This window comes from Falco biarmicus, chromosome Z (assembly GCF_023638135.1).
Source record: "Falco biarmicus isolate bFalBia1 chromosome Z, bFalBia1.pri, whole genome shotgun sequence".
NCBI lineage: Eukaryota > Metazoa > Chordata > Aves > Falconiformes > Falconidae > Falco > Falco biarmicus.
In genome coordinates, this window is record NC_079311.1 from 65,862,987 (window position 1) to 65,879,840 (window position 16,854).

At 35.8% G+C, this 16,854-nt stretch overlaps 2 protein-coding genes across 3 annotated transcripts in view; both read right to left on the reverse strand.

The window, feature by feature from the left end:
- The window catches only part of GPBP1 (GC-rich promoter binding protein 1), a 292,889-nt gene that overhangs the window by 98,760 nt on the left and 177,275 nt on the right, over window positions 1–16,854 (reverse strand). The window lies entirely within an intron of this gene.
- The window catches only part of MAP3K1 (mitogen-activated protein kinase kinase kinase 1), a 60,262-nt gene that overhangs the window by 5,096 nt on the left and 38,312 nt on the right, over window positions 1–16,854 (reverse strand). For both annotated transcript variants that reach the window (XM_056324620.1, XM_056324619.1), the window contains exons 3-17: window positions 16,647–16,853; window positions 14,810–15,010; window positions 13,779–13,895; window positions 13,080–13,228; window positions 10,597–10,718; window positions 9,785–9,866; window positions 9,488–9,653; window positions 8,440–8,724; window positions 7,878–7,999; window positions 6,696–6,787; window positions 6,255–6,444; window positions 4,645–5,926; window positions 3,622–3,774; window positions 2,223–2,385; window positions 589–720 (exon numbers count right to left, since the gene is read on the reverse strand). In XM_056324620.1, the coding sequence (XP_056180595.1) occupies window positions 589–720; window positions 2,223–2,385; window positions 3,622–3,774; window positions 4,645–5,926; window positions 6,255–6,444; window positions 6,696–6,787; window positions 7,878–7,999; window positions 8,440–8,724; window positions 9,488–9,653; window positions 9,785–9,866; window positions 10,597–10,718; window positions 13,080–13,228; window positions 13,779–13,895; window positions 14,810–15,010; window positions 16,647–16,853 (3,463 nt within the window). The remainder of the gene's footprint in view (window positions 1–588; window positions 721–2,222; window positions 2,386–3,621; window positions 3,775–4,644; window positions 5,927–6,254; window positions 6,445–6,695; window positions 6,788–7,877; window positions 8,000–8,439; window positions 8,725–9,487; window positions 9,654–9,784; window positions 9,867–10,596; window positions 10,719–13,079; window positions 13,229–13,778; window positions 13,896–14,809; window positions 15,011–16,646; window position 16,854) is intronic.

A 16,854-nucleotide genomic window follows, 5' to 3' on the forward strand; every position in this document is an offset into this window, starting at 1 on the left:
AGAACAATCGAAGTTTTCCTATTTTAAGATGACTATTAAAGACAAATATTTGTCATTACTATGCTGCTACTTGTATGGATATCTCTCCAGTTCATGGACAGCTATAGTGACATTAAAGGGAAAAGTTCATTAAGACAGGTATTCCCCAATAAAGTCCACATATTCCCCAAACACAGTACAACTATATTTATGTTCAATTAGGATGAAGGAAGAAAACTCATCACAGCATTCCTATATATTAGAAACCTGACCTCTATCTTGGCTTGTTCACAGATTTTAGCATCAATTCAGTGTAAACATCTACATTAAATTAACTAGCAATCTTTAAAACTATATGGCAACTTCATATTTTGAATAAATTGACAAAAACAATTTTTCTAAACTATTGGCATGGGTAGCAAATATCCCCAAGCATGCTATGAACGTTCTGATTAATTTTAGCAACTAAAGGTTCTTAAGAATGATCAGACAAGCCCAACAGAAATACCACTCTTGAGATGGTGTCTGAAAGAAGCAATAGGTCTCAAGCCAAAATAGATGCTGCTTTCTGAATATTCTTTCTTAAAAGATATTCTAAGTAATTCTCACCTTTAACATCTCTATGGATTATCTGATTCTCATGGAGGTAAGAAAGGCCACGTAACAGTTGTTCTATGTAATTAATAATAACAGATTCTTTGAAGGCTCCATATTTACTTAACAAATGAGCAACTGAACCCCCTAGAAGATAAAAAAATACATTGTATTAACACTTATATTTTGTACTAGTAGAATGCAACACTGCCCACTAAAATTGGAACTTGGTATTGGTGTTCCTAATTTGTAAGTACATTTCTCCCCTGCCAAAAAAAAAAAACAAACCAAAAGTTTCACAGGCAAAAGGTAATATACTTGGTTACTTCATTACTTTCTACCTGGAACTGTATACATTAAAGACTTAAGCCTTCATGCTTCCTAATGGTTTCATACTTCCTTAAAAGAATGTACAAATCCTTTTGTGTACAAAGAAAGTACTCTTGCTAGTAAAAACTTACACATTTATTCACATTTTGCATTTACATTTATGCTGCAGAACACTAGCTTTCTTTGGGGCAATAGACAGGTGCAGTCTCCAGTAAGTGTTCCCTTTAAGGATCTTAATTTACTTTTGTTACCACCCAAGTACCAATATATACAAGCAATGAGCAAACAAGGAAAAGCAGTATCTTCCTCTGTTTTCCAAAATTGGTATATAGAGCCTCAAGATTTTGGATTTCCATTGTGTCTGTCAAACTATACTAATCTAACTTTGGCTTGAATGAGGTAAAGACAAATCCTGACATTTACTTATTTGAATAATATTATCTTGGAAAAAATGTTCTTTAAAAAGTTAAGTACTCTTAGTTTCGAGAAAATATTTTCTGCACTACTTCTTGTAGTAACACATACTTGGGCTTTGCTTGTTAGCACTCTGGTATTGCTAAGTGGTTTCTGCCAAAGAACTTAAGTCAAGGTACAAAGCTGTCTTTTCTGAAGACTAAGGATGTATCCAAATCTAGTCTTGGTAAGTGGACAACAACAATATATAATCCCATTCATAAAAATCAATAAAGCTCCTTCTTAACAAAAAGATACATATTTTCTTGTCCCTGCTCTATACAATAATGAGAAATTTCACTAAATTAGCACTTAAAATACATTTGAAATATGAACAAGTTTTTCCCAAAGCATCCTGCTTACTACCTATTATTAGAAATTTACTTTAAGGTCTAAAATGCCTTTGCATGTCACCTCACACAATTTTTATGAAAATGCGTGAGACAAAAACAAATGACAGGTATTCCAAATTTTCTAGGAAAGTTACTAAATATAACTTAGCTGCAGGTACACTGAAAATGTAACTGTTTGATGTACTTCCAGGTGAAGTGCCTGTCTCTCAAAATTTCTAACCCCTCCTTTAGATTCAGAAATTGAGAAAAAAACCCGAATTTTTGTTCGGGGCTTCCAATTGCTTTAACTTTATGACAGATTAGGTATGGAACATTCCACATCAAAAAAAGTATGCACCAGTAAGAATTTTGCTACAACCACTTAAACTGTTCTGTAAGTAGACGTTTATACTGGATACCAACAGCAATGAAAACATGAATTTGCAAACTGAAGCGATACAAGATGCAGTATGAAAGTACTTAGTTCAAGACTCAACTGATATTTCAATTTTCTTTGGCATAGTAGTTGTTTACCTGCCATCCATTCAATAAAGAGGTTATAGTTGCTCTTCTCACATGTAGCACCCAGCATTCGAATAATGTTAGGATGGTTCAGATGACTCATCATCCTTATTTCTTCTCTCAGCGCTTCAACTACCTCTTCTTGCTCAGATGATGTGTTCCTGACATATGTTACCTGTTTTGAAATATTGTATTTAGAATTACCTGACATAATAATCAGTCCTGTACCACCTGTTTCAGTAGTGTAACAAGAATGCATGGTTTTCCACCCTTGTCATCATCTGGAAATAGCAAGTATTCTTTTATCTCAAGCCCCTTTGGTTGAGAATGTATCTCTATGTGAGTTAATCATAGAAAGTTAAGAGTGACCTTCAGGGGAAATACCAATAAAAAAATCTCTTCAAGCATGGAGTGAGGAAACTTCCTTCTTGACTCTCCTCTGCTTAAAGCAGGATTTTTTTTTTTCCAGATGTTGAAGAAAAGGAGGAAAGATAAGGCCTCAAACAGGATTCTGACAGCATTGTTATTGATAAGGCTTTTACCAGTTTAACCATACCACCTGTTTTATAACTAAACCACTTATCCCAGAAATTCAGTTGCAGGAGCATGGGGAAGGAGCAGATCAGAAGTAATTTAATGGAACTGGAGCCAATTCCAGCTCTGATCCATACTAAGTCTGAAATAACGGTATGCTGCAGAGAATTTTACTTGGGCATGAGAATCAACTCTGCAGAAGCAGCCTCAACTAACAGGTGTAAGGTAATTCTAGAATTAATAAGAAAATGTTAGGACTAAGATTCTCCCTGTGTTGGTATCACTGATTCAGGCCTATGGCACCATAACATGTAAAAGATGTAATCACATCTGGAACCTTGAAAAAAAAAAATATTGAGTGAAGCGTGTGCATTTAGGCCTCTTTTCTCAGTCACACTACGTTATCTGTTGATTTAAATGCTAAAAATACTTGCCTCAAAGTTGGCTGCTGGATCAGAGAAAATCAGCATTAAACTACATTTCCTCTGCTTAAACTGTTTTAGGAAAAAAAAGTCTTGGCAGGTATGGGGAAACTACTTTTAACAGCTACCTTGCAAATAGGGCATTAATTTGGAATCATGTTATCTGGACTCCATTCCTAACTCTGTCACTGAATTATGAACCTGGTTATAGAAAAAAATGCACTTGAACTGTGAAGGAAAATGAGCATATAGGTGAAAAAACCTGAAAATATTAAGCTAATACCATGCACGTAAAGACTTTTTATTATGTGTTTTGTGAGAACACATGACAGGGAGCAGAGGAAGCAAGGAATACAAGAAGTGTGTGAAAGCAGAGAGCTTTTATATTTGCTATTCCAAAGAAATATACAACAAGCACAATATATTCAAGAAAGTGAAGTATTTGAAGTATTTACCTGTTTTACAGCCATTAATGTCCCCGTTCCTACATCTTGAGCTTGGTAACAGGAAGAGAAGGCTCCAAGACCGATCTGCTGACCTTTAAGCCATTCTGCATCTTCTCTGTAATGGTGTTTTGCTTTGGTATGTCCAGGCAGGGTTTCTGGTGTCTGCAAATTAAATTCCAAGTCAATTCCATACTTACTGGCACGCATCTAAAATGAAGACATTCTGGAAGGTTACAAAATATCCAAGCTTATATGTCTCTTCTCTCCCTTACAGTTCTTTATACTGCACATTATACATTTTCCAGGTGAGACCAAACATCAGTGTATTTTGTAATCCACATACTCCTACTATATGTAAGAACACAGAGCCTCCTCTGTATTACTACCTGAAGGTGAAAGGCAAGATTTAAGGACACAAAGAGGAACAAGACTTTTTTCTTTTCCTAATCTCACACGTTGTTAAGGTTTTAGTTAGCACCTATATTAAACACATTAAAATCATGTTGTTTTCTATGCTTCACATGTTACCCTATACAAAGGATCACAAATAAAATACTCCTTTCTCTGTTCTTATTTCTTGTGCTTTTATCTATTTGCAAAAAAATATTTTTTTTCTGACTTCTGAGGTACATTACATCTTCTATTTCAAGATGTGCCGACAAGATCTCCACCCTTTCTTTCCGACACTGGTTTGGTTTTATACAATTGCCTCCAAAGTCAGGGAGCATTAAGACTCAGTACTGTTCTACTTCTGCTTAAAACTTTTGCTCTCATTTCCTGGTTTCCCCACTTCTAGGCTACCTTCTTTGCCATCTGGTACATGGCATGGTGTTTCTTTTCCAAATACCTTCTCTAAACTAATTAATAACCATGGAAATGTTCTGTTAGCACCCTCAACTGGCAGACTTTATACTCCAACTCCTAGGAGAGTGTACTGAGTACCTTTCTGTTTTACATAGCTTCAGAAATACATAAACAGCACTGCTTTATAAGGTCAGTGAACCTAGGCTAAATTCCCATATGTATACTTACATCCTGCTGAATGATTATAATATCTTCACCATTTTCGACCTGTAGCTGGGGAATAATTGGCAGGGCATCTTGAGACGCTGACATTGCCATTGCAATAGCTAAAGCTTCCTCCTCTTCAGCTTCCATCTTTTCCTTGCATTTTTGATTATGATTTACATCATCTTTGTAAGTATCATCGTTTTCTGCCCGCTCTGGAGAAAGAACTGCAACTTCAGACTTGAACGTAACTGTGCCATCACCCGTTGGCATGGATGCCTCCAGCAGGTCCTCGATACTGGAATTGAGCTCTGCATTAACATCCAAACGACATCTTTCATCTACGGGTGTGAACACCGTCTCCTCACTTGGTATAACCGCACTGCTACTGCTACTACTACTATTGCCATCACACTGTGAAATACCATTCAGGTCAAGTGTCATGCTATTTTTTAAGGTTTCTCCCTGCTTGTTCACATCACTTGGGGTGGGTCGTGATGGCTTTGGCCTGTGTATGTGACTGGATGGCAATGGCCTGGCTTGAGTAAAAACTGGAGAAAGCTTCTCTGGTTCTTTATTTTCAGAACAGTTTCTCTGAAACTGGAGAGAAAGTTTCCGCTGTGTTTGAGGAGAAAGTGAGGGGATTTTACAGGGAACGAATCCCTGAGGTCTGAGTTTAGAGACATCTGCTACAGTGCCAGCTGGTACAGATGGGTTTGAAGGAGACAGAAGCATTGGGAATAGTGACTGGGAATGACTGGATGAGGCATAAGAGTTCAAACACTGACTGTGGGGTTTTCCTTTTGTTTGAATGGCTGGCTTTGGTTGCTCTGTGGTTACTGATGAAACAGGAAGGCCCACAGTAAGGCCAGCCAGTGTCTCAGCAATGTCCTCTGGACTGGCGCTCATTTTTTTATCACTTAAACCTTTCCCACTTTTCCCTGAAAACTGGACAGTATTGTTAGGGGTATTACTTTCTGTAGCTTCTGGAGAGTTATCTGGTACGGGTAGGGGCAAGAAGTCTTCACGTTGACATTCCCCAGAGTGTATTTCTTCCATGCCTAGCTGGATGGCTTCTGCAATTTCCATTTCATCTGCTATCGCCATCAGACGTCGACGCATTCTTGCATAATGAGTTGAGCTTGTCACACTCAACATTTCTAACAGCTTTACAAAAACATGGGGCACTCTTGCCACCATTCTTGCTGCACTCAAAAATACTCTCCGCGATAGTTTACCAACCATTGAGTGTGAATTGTCAATTGACTGCAAGGCGAAAGTTAGGAGGGAAAGAAGTTTCTTATACCTAACAAAACAAACAAACAAAAAAAGAAAAAAAAGGTGTTTTATATGCTGATATGCTCTAGTTAACTAGTGCTAAGAGAGACATTTCAAGATAATGTATTTAGCCATCAGTTCTGCAGTAGAAAGGCGATTTATTGCTGTGCTGGTACTTCAAAACTGATTCACAGGTCAGAAGTTTTTAAAAAGACAGCCATTTACTTAATGAAGTAAGCGCACTTCTGCCTATAAATACATACTATTCATTTACAGGAATTACAATATTTTTTTTAAGAAATCAATACTGCAAATACAACCATGAAGAGTAATAGTTTCATAATGTAAGAAAGTACCTGTCTACTACAGTATCAGCCTGTAAAACATCTCCACAGACAATGTGGGGGTAAAAGTCACCAGGAAATTCCAACAGAAGTCTGTCTATTAGACAAAGTCGCCCCAGTAGCGCTTGCCAGTTGCTAGATTCAGTTTGTGTTCCAAGAATACAATTTAAGACATAATCAACACCACCAATACCAATGGACCCTATAAAAAAAAGTTGATAAAGACAGGGATTAGGTATGTTCACTATCTAAACTAATATCTAAATAAAGGTCAGGATTGTATCATACAGAAATACACATTGTGTGCCCAAATTACTCCCCCTGCCAAACTGCTCAGAGAAATACTGTTCTTTTTGCCATACTGATATTGGATAAGTCCAGTATTAAATTTAAAACACTTCAGTATATTTGCTTGTAACTGTAGATCAATCATATATGAAGAGCTATTATTACCAGATTTAAGGATCTCTCTCCCGACTGCCAGCTCGCCTGCTTGGCCTTTACACATCTCCAATAATGTTGAGACTGAAAGTTGACTTGTTCGACTAGAAGAAATTAAAACAAAAAAATAACACTTTTAGCAAACGCTTTCAAGGAAAAAACATTCTGATCATTTTATTTCAATAATCATTAGCTTAGAATTGTGCATGAGAAGTTTTATTTATTCCACAACATTTCTATATCCTCTGTCCAATCAATTTATTCCACAACATTTCTATAAACCTCTATCTGTAAGCTACCAATAGTTGTGACTTTTTTTTTTTTTTTTTTTTTTTTTTACAAGGATACTTCCAGGAAAGTAATGCCTATCACTAACAAACAAAAACCCAAATAGGACCTTATCCTATAGCAAAAAGAGGCCAAGTCCAGAAAGCCAGCAACACAAGGAACAGTTCTATTCCACTTAACTTTAGACTATTCCACTTTTGCTGGGGCATCTCTAGTTTCAGAAGAAATGCTGCATAGAAACTAAACCTAGAGACAAAAGTCAAGCTAGTGGACTTCTGCATCAAGTTTACAGTACAGATGAAGAAACTGTTGGTCTGGCAGAACAGATATGGGTAGCTTGGGATAGGAAGACAAGGCCTACTCAAGCTAGAAATGTCAAGAACATTCACTCAGAATAGCCATCTCCTAACAGTCCACTGAAATAAAATGTAATGTTAATGCTTCATGGCACAGATGTACAACAGCTTTTGTTGAAGTAGGAAACATACAAAACTGCCAACTGCTGAGGGTACTTGCTGACTACTTAAAAGGTGAGCCTTGAGAATTCAAACAAAGCAGTGTCAATTGAGATGGAACAGATGGTTCATGACTGCACTTAACATCTTCCTTTATTTTAGGGGGGAGGGGAAAAAGGGCCTTATGAAAGCAAAGTATCATTTAAATTCTGTAATTATTGGAAAAATAAAACCAGGTGCCTTCAAAACTTACATCTTTCAAGCCAGAAGTTTTTTGGTAGTAATCAGACTTTGACAAAAACATGACATACATTTACATATATGACCCACACATTTTATTTCACCACCAACTATAAGTGGTCTCATAGTTCCACATAAATAGCAACTAACGAAGCTTCAAGACATTTCAGTAACAATCCAAAAATGAATCTGATGTTCATAGACACCATACCTGTTGGCATCTGCACATTTAACTAATATTGTCTCTACAACTGGCTTGAGAAGTCGCTGTAGTTTGGTCCTCTCTGCCAAAGTATGACAGGGAGTATATACCAGCATGGCTCTTAGCGTTTTCTAAAAGAAAGGAAAAAAGCAGTACGTATGAAATCAAATTAACTACACAATTATTTTTTTGTAAGAGTTGTATATATATGTATACATTTAAGAGTTGTAAATAGTTTTATATAAATTGCATTTAAAATATCACTGAAATGTTCAAAGGATAGGTAGCTTACTACATATTCACTGTTAGAATTAATCACATATTCTTTGAGATTGGAAAGAACCTAGTCATTCAATTACTGTTAATTCTTAGGACTGTAGCAAGCATTTCCTTTTATTTGGCCAGTAGAGTCAAGTCATTTCACTCTTGCTCTCAGATGATGGTTAAAAGTCAAGTCATCAGTGGTGCTCAACAACTACTTGGATTCCTGACTTCGTATACCTCTTTCCTTTCCCTCCCCTTGAAAAATGAAGTAACTGAAATTACTGGAATACAACAAACAACTACTTACTAAAGCAGCAACATATACTTTGTAGACAGGGTCAGCACAGACCATGGACAGCACACTGCAGCAGGATTCCACCACCACATCTCCTGAGATACTGGTCTGAGATGACCCACTAGCTGCCCCCAGAGCTCCAGCACTTGTTCCATTGCTACTTCCAGAATTTCCAGTGCTTTCACCATTAGCCAGTAATAGAGCACCACTAACATCATGGGAAAGACGTCTAAGTGCCATCTCTCGTATATTCCAGTTTCGAGAAAACAAGCAGCCAACTAACTCCATTCCAAATACCTGCCAAGGAAAAAGCAATGTTACAGGAGTCAAACTGAATAATACTGCAACTAAGAGGAGAAATCAAAAAGAGCAAAGAAATGTTTCTGCTGAAAAATCACCTTAAAAAGTCTGACAGGAACCATATGTTAAAAGAAGATTATGTGACAGAAATGAAACATCATAAATGGTAAGCTATCAGTTCTCCAAAAACTCTGTTAAGTGGGAGGATGACTGTATGAATGATTTCATTCACTTTGAATTTTAATTATTCAGAATGGAGTTTGTTTCTATAGACATTGATGTAAACAACCTTGAAGCCACAGTCTGGCTATACCAGACAAAAATTACAGCAGACATCCAGACAGTACAAGTCCTCCCGCTTTTAAGTGTATGACCCCTGCTCAGCTGAACCCTGAACCCTCAGGTGACTCTATAGGGTTGGGGTCATTCAGCTCCTGCAACACAACTTGGATAACATTAAGTTCCAGCTTTGTATGTATGTGACACTTGCACAACCAAAACTAGAGTTAAAAATAATACATTTTATTACATGGACCTTTAATATGAGGCCCAAGATAAAGTCCAAAACTGAAACCCCAGTTAAAACAAGACTGGAAAACCTTCTCTTCTGATGAAAGTTAATATAATTATTTCCATTAATAACCAACCATAAAGCTGATGGGAGCCAGAATAAATTTTTCAATTGTTGATCTGACAAACCTAGAAAAACAGTTCAAAATAAGCTGTTACACTGGAAGCTTCTTTTACAAAGTAAAATTACCTGAATCCATGGCTCAGCTAAATCTTTATAGGCAGAAGGGATCTGCTGGACCCCATAATGAGTTAAGTTAAAATTGCTCTCTTGGGTTCTTCTCTGTGATCCAGCTGTAGATTGTTGCTGAACTACATGGACAACAGAAGAATCCACAGGGCTTGGCAATTCATGACTACAGGTTAACAAAAAATAACACGGATTAACAAATGAAACATATGCTGAAGTAAATACTTCAGCATATTTAGAAGCATCCACTAAGGATCCAGAAACATATAGTTTGTTACATACAGACTGAATCTTTACCTATAGAAATCATGAGACCTCCATTTAGATCTACAAAGAGGACAGATAAGTGGTTCTCTGTTTCTTCTGCATTCTTCTGCCCCTGGAACACAGCAACAGGATAATATGCACTTGAGTTTTACAATGTATAAAACCAGAACAAAAAGTTTTGCTGAAGAATGTGAAGTTTCAGGTTAAACACTTCAGAACTGAGGCATTTACAGCAGCCTGATAAATATGGGCTTTTAAACAGTTTGTGCATGTAGAAATCCTTCAGTTTAGCACTACCACTAATATTAAAAGTTACAAACTGAAATGCGATGCCTTTTCAACCTCAAACATAGACAATACTTTCCTAAAATATTAAAATATGGCAGATGGAATTTTATTTGTTAAAGCGAACTATTTATATTTCTTAATGTAGTATGCAAACATACTGTGTATTTCACCGTATAATCCTAGCTGATAGTAGACGACTTCCATACATTCCAATGACAAGTCACAGAGGGCTCAAAGTCTGTTCCTAACCTTGCTCTAGTTGGACATAATCTCACTCAGGTAAAAGAGGCTCAGACTTCTAACTCTGTAGTTAACTTCTTTCTCAAAGCATCAAATAATAAACTGGACTTGTGAATAACTGATAAGATATGACCTATTAATAGTACCTGAATGATATCAAGCTCTCAAAGGGCTACCACACATTACTTAAGAGCAGGTTTCTGGCTTTTTTTTTTACTTTAAAATAAAAAAAAAAAAATGAAAACACGGTAAGTTACAATAATTTTGCATATTTAGAGTCATCAGAACTTAACCAGATGAAGATGACAACATACATATTGACATGCAGTGGTGGTGTAATTTGTTCCTGCAGCCATCTTCACAAACAGTTAGGCTCTCTTCATCCAGCATGCCTAACAAACAAATGGGGCACATCTGTTCTTCTTCATCCTTCATACTGTAAAAAATAGTATTTGTGATTGTAAAAGTGCCGTATCAGAATTTAGAACAGGTGTCAACAGTGAAAAAATAAGAACTTCCAGATTGGAACAATTACTTCTAAACAACTATAGGCTGTACATGAATGATTCTCCTAAACATTGGTCTGAGTAAGCAAGCAACCACATTTTTAGAAGCACTGAGTACAGACGACACCGTTGAAATGAAAAGGAAAGCCACAAAACACATGACATCTTTTCAAACTAGGTCAGATACCAATTAGAGATTGAAAGGCTCAGCCCTGGTCACTTAACATTATTTTTCTTTTAACAAACCATCCTTTGGTTTTCTATTTATAATTTTGTTTTGAAAAACTTCTTAGTTTTTATATTTTGAAAGCTACCCACATTTTTTTCCATCACACTCCTTTCACTGTGTTGAGTCACAAGGTGGTCTTTAGTCCATTACAGGGAACTGTAAATACTATTTGATGAATGTATGCAAAACTCAAAATTAAGGGAAGGTAACAGCCACTGAAGAATTTTCTACCACTAACAGAAACAAATGCAATGGATTCACATGAATGCTAACATACCTACAAGTCATGTGTAGATTTTTAAAAACTCATTCTCCTTGTTTGTCGTGTTGTGTCCATTTACCCCACCTTAATTTTTAAATGGATATAACCTGTGTTTTTTCACTACCTGTTGTTTAAGTTCAAAATAATTTTTCTGGCTAAATCTCTGATTTTAATCTTCTGTAATATTGTTTAAACGTGCAAAATTATTCCTATTCATAGCAAAAACTTTTTATACTTGGTATGTGTCTAGAAGTCTGCAGAAACCCTGTATTTGTTCACCAACCATGTATTTTTACAATAAAATTGGTACATACATTGTTCCTGTACATACATTCTTTTCCATTTCCTTGCAAATACTGACACTATTTTTAACTCCAAAAATCCACAAAAATAAGCTTACAGTGAAAAATTTATTTCCACAGCTCGTATAGAAATCGAAGTATTAATTTAAAATTTTTGAAGAATCAGTAGTAAACCAAAAATAATTGCAAGTCACAGCAATTAGCAGAACTGAGTAAACTTTTATCTCAAATGAATCTGATGCTCAGTGTTCTCCAGTACCTATATTATGGGAGACTACACCTGTACAGAATAGCAACTTATCTCATTGAACCAGTAATGCTAGGAACTAATCATAAGGTGTACTGGCAAACAAATGAAAAAAATCTTTCATCCTGTAAAAAACATGATAACTCATGCAGTGAAGTTCACAATCCAGTGAAGCCAATTCTATAAAAAAAAAAATATTATTTACAAGTTATCTACATTAAAGGAACTGGCTTGCCAGATAAGTGAATACATAGTCTGCTCTGGATCTAACTGCTTTGTTTATGCTATTTATTTACAGTGACACAATTTGGAAGAAAAAGATGATGGGAAATAAGGCCACAATCTGTACATCAGAATTATAAACCTGTCTGAATACATTCATCTAACTATATACTTACTATCACAAAGTAACACATCAAGGTACTCCACAAGTTAGGTCTCACTTTACACAAAAAAAAGTCTCAATTTATGTTGCCTTCTGTGGTTCTGCCTCTCTAGAGGGCGCCTAGTTTACCCACTAACACATGTACGAACGACTTGTTTAAATAGTTAACCAGTATCTTTTCAAAATCAAGGGAAAGAGCATGCAAAAGCACTCAAGTACTAGAATTTAGGGGGAAAAAGTATCAAAGAATCAAACTGCTTAAAATTAATGAGGCATCGTTTGATATTGTATAAACTCCAGAAGTCATAATAGGTTAATTGCTCCCTTAAAATAATCACCCATTTTAAATGAAGTGCTTTAAAATATGTTTACTTATGTTTTTTATATATTTTTTATGTTTACACAGACAGAGTGCATTTACCTCAAAATTTTTCAGTATATTGTCATAGGCACAAGCATTTCTCCAAAGTAGGACAAGAGAAAAAGAAAAATAATGTTTCTTCATTTGTCAACATTTGCACAAGTTTTGCATTTGAACAAATGCTCACAAATAGGTTTTCAAAGTTAATATATGCTTCAGTCTTGCATTTACATTTCAAAAGTTTGTTTCCTAAACTCATAAAGGATCAAAAAAATTCTTTTCACAACTTTACTTAACATTTTTCAAACAGCAGTTATAAAGCTAATATGCCCACTTGGTACCACAGTGACTAACGTATGCTTGACTATTGTTTGCGAATACAGAGACTTAACATGGCTTGAAATGAAAGTAGCTTTGAACAAAAAGAATGTAGGTGACTCTAAACCTCCAAAATTAGAAGAAAACTACAGAATAAAGCTTTTAATTCCTTTAGAAAAATACTAACCTGTTTTCTGAACTAGATGTAGAAGTACTAGATGATGACAATGTATGAGAATTTGACATGCGTGAGACAAACTTCTGGATGGTGTTACGAGATGGAGCTTTGATCCTCGAGCTACGCCTACTGTGATATTTCTGGAACAAACTCTCAACCTAACATCAGAAAAAGACAGCAACAGTCGTATTTATACTATGAATAGCTTGTAATTTAAAAGTAATTATTACTGAAGCTTAAGTACTGCTAAAAAAAGATCTATTCATCTTCACAATAATGCATTAGAAGTAGCAGCAGGAATTTCAGAAGTGTTACTAATAAACAGATCACAAGAAACACTTTTCAACAAAAACTTATTTGCTTATGAAAAATAAATTACAGCTTTAAGTACACACACAATTATTTCTGAAGACCCTCCTTCTGTTTAGCTTTCAGCTAACCAGTGAGACAGATCTACTCAAATTTGAGTAGATAATCCAAAACTTGAATCACTCACTGAACTACAGCTCTCTACTATTCTTTTAGTTACGTCTTTTATTTGCAGGTATTTTTTTCCTATATACAGAGCTCTTGAGACTGAATTAAAGATATGATTAAAAACATAATACTGTTGCTTGGCAACAGTTTTCAGCATTTTTAACAACGTCCTAAACACTTTTACCTGGAATGTATTTTAGATCTGCATTAGATCTACTAGAAATAGACTACCTCAAAGTTCTTCAGTGTCTTTCTCCAGAGCATTGGGTCTGAAGGTTCAAGCTGGAACACTCGCAGCATAACAAACAGCAGATGAATACAAAACGTCCCACGGCCACAGCTACAAGTCTGCAAAGAAAAGTATATGCAAAAGCTCTGTTGAATTGATAGATACATAAAAAATTCTTCCACATTTAAATGCACCATAGAACATATAGTACCTCCCCTCCTGCCCCGGGGCAGGGGGAAGAAATAGTTTATGCAAACTATTTCATAAACAGGCATAAATATCTTCTTACTTGGCCTTATAGAAAATGAGAATTCCCAAAATACTATTCAGGAATATACATGAAAAAGCAGATTATTACACCAGTTTTCAACTGACATCCCCCCCCTTTTTAATTTTTTTTTAAATGAACTATTATGAAGTGTAGCAATAACTTCAGAAGAAGTTCATGCCTATAATCACTGTATATCCATAACATGACAGCAATCGAACCTAAATAGGTTGCTTCTACTTACTCAAAAACCTAGATGTTTCCCAATGCTGCATCACACTACTATGAAAAGGACCTCACTATGGGTGTAATTAAAATAATCACACCATTAAAGGAATTATGTCTTGTGCTTGTCATTTATATATATTCCACAAATAAGAGGGAGTAAAATGTTTCAGAATGAGAAACTAGGAAAATGAAGCATCCAAATTTTAGCCAAAAATACTTCGGTTGTATAATTCAAAGCTACACCAGGAATGAGAAGTAGACAGAACAATAATAATTACTTCTAAACGAGAGGTTTGGTGGTGGTTTTTTTTTGTTTAACAGAAACTTTAGACAGAACTCATGTACTTGCTACATGTAGCCAAAATACAAGCTGACCATTAACATTACATGAGCACAGACTACGACTTTTAAATATTGCTTTATAAAACCATTATCATGGGCTGGCAACAAACACTTGATCTAATTTCATGTTGAACAGTTTTCCAAGAATAACTATAAATTAATAAAAGCTACTGACAACACAAAAACGTCCTCTACCTGAGGTCCAATAAACACTCTGTATTTATTATCAGGGCTGTCTCCTCCAATTAAGAAAGAGTTGGGTCCTATCTGCTGCAGCAAGTACAGCCTGGCTCGCATAACTTTGTTGACACGACGATTTGTCTCCTCAGGGCTGTATGGAGAGAAGCCATCTGGAGATGGGGCTCGTCGAGGTGGTGTTATTCGTCCACTCTGAAACTACACAGCAGTTCAATTATAAGCATTTCCCAGACAACAGTAAGTTTGATTAGGTATTGGGGTTCTGGTTTGGTTTTCCTCCAAATGACATAGAATAAGAGAGTCCCTGAAACTGCTAAAACCTGCTTAGACTATATGCCCAGAACTTGAGGAAAGAAGAAAAACTAAGTTTGTCTGACGTTGACAGAAAAAGTATTTTAAATTGTTTCTATTTTCAAGTTTTCGTTAGTTACCTTACCATATTACTACTGAATTATCAAGTATAATCCAATCAGAAGATAATCAGACTTGTGACTCATTACAGGAAATTATATAAGGTTATAACACTAATACATATCAATTTCTGAAGAAATCCTATGACTACAATTTTCAAAAGGGAACATACGGTCAATAAAAAACAGAAGTTTAAAGAAATTCCAAAGAAAAAGAAAAAGGATACATCTTCCTCTTCTTTGCACAATCAAAGCACCTTTCAGCTCAGCATAGGGTTTCTTGGTTTTGTTTCCCCATGATCAAAAATTCAATGGCCCCAGTCCTCATTTAAATTCTTCATATTTCTAACATTATGAGATGTGTTAATAGCTCTGTCCAATTTAAAATCTTCTGCTTTGATTTATATCCACTTCAAAATTTTATGTTATGATGCACATTGACTCTCTGTCCTTCAGTTAAGTAAAAGATAGCTTGAACCCTGGTTTTTCATATGAAAGGTTAATAAAAAAACCAAAAGAAAACCAAATCAAGTAAAAATGAATCAAAGGCTAAATCAACCGGTGGGTTGTTGTGGTTTTGGTGTTGCGGTGGGGTTTCTGTGTTGGTTTTTTTTTTTTGTTGTTTGGCTTGTTTATTTTTAACCTTTCAATTTGTCTTCTCAAAGAAGAAAGGAGCTGTGCTGCAGTGCTGTAACTTCTGATATTAGTTCTTAGTTCAGAGAAATGGCAGCATATATTTTAATTAATTTGGGAAACCTTGTTTACAGCAATGGGACAATAAAAGCAATTAGACCTTATTCTTACTCTATTACATTGTTAATCTGTAGACAAGTCAACTGAACCTGAACTGTGGATGAACATTTTTATAACAAGCAATCCTGTTAGACACTATTATAGTCTTGATCTTCTTTAATGAAGCCAGTTTCTATTGCTTGAAGCGTTCTATTCCAAATCTTCTCAAACGTAATTATAGTGATTTTAGTTTTCTAACAATGCACATACCTAAATCTTCCCTAATCTGTACATAAAGTAATTGATCCCATCAACAATCCCATCCCCAAGTATATATGCAAAACTGCAGGAAAAACCCCCAAACTATTAGCACCTCTTTGTGCAAATCAAGCTAAGAGAACATACATCTCTTCACAACTGAGTATCTGTATTTCTTCATTTATTTCCTGGACATAAAAACCTAAAGCAGGACTGAACTAAAAAGAAAACACACACTTAAGTAGAGAATAAAACTGCAGATATAAGAAATGACACAGAGCATAATTCATGTATATCTCACTCAGGTGGAGATACCCTGTCAGGACCGCTTTCTATCAGCATCTTGCCCTACACAGGGAGGATTAATTGCCTCTATAAGCAAAAGATTGCAGAATATAGTCAAATTAAAAGTTACATCACAGTTTGCAACTTACAGGCACTGGAGATACCCTTTTTCTTCTAACACCCGGTGATTCAGATTTAACTGTCCTAGAAGATGATGAAGAGGAGCTACTAGGAGAAGGACTACGTCTTCCTTTCTGTGTAGGTGAAGAAGCAGTGCTTTGCCCTTCAGCTTGAGGTTCCAGAGAGAGTTTGTTCATTTCTGATCCATCTCCTTTCCCAGAGACGGGTTTCACCACC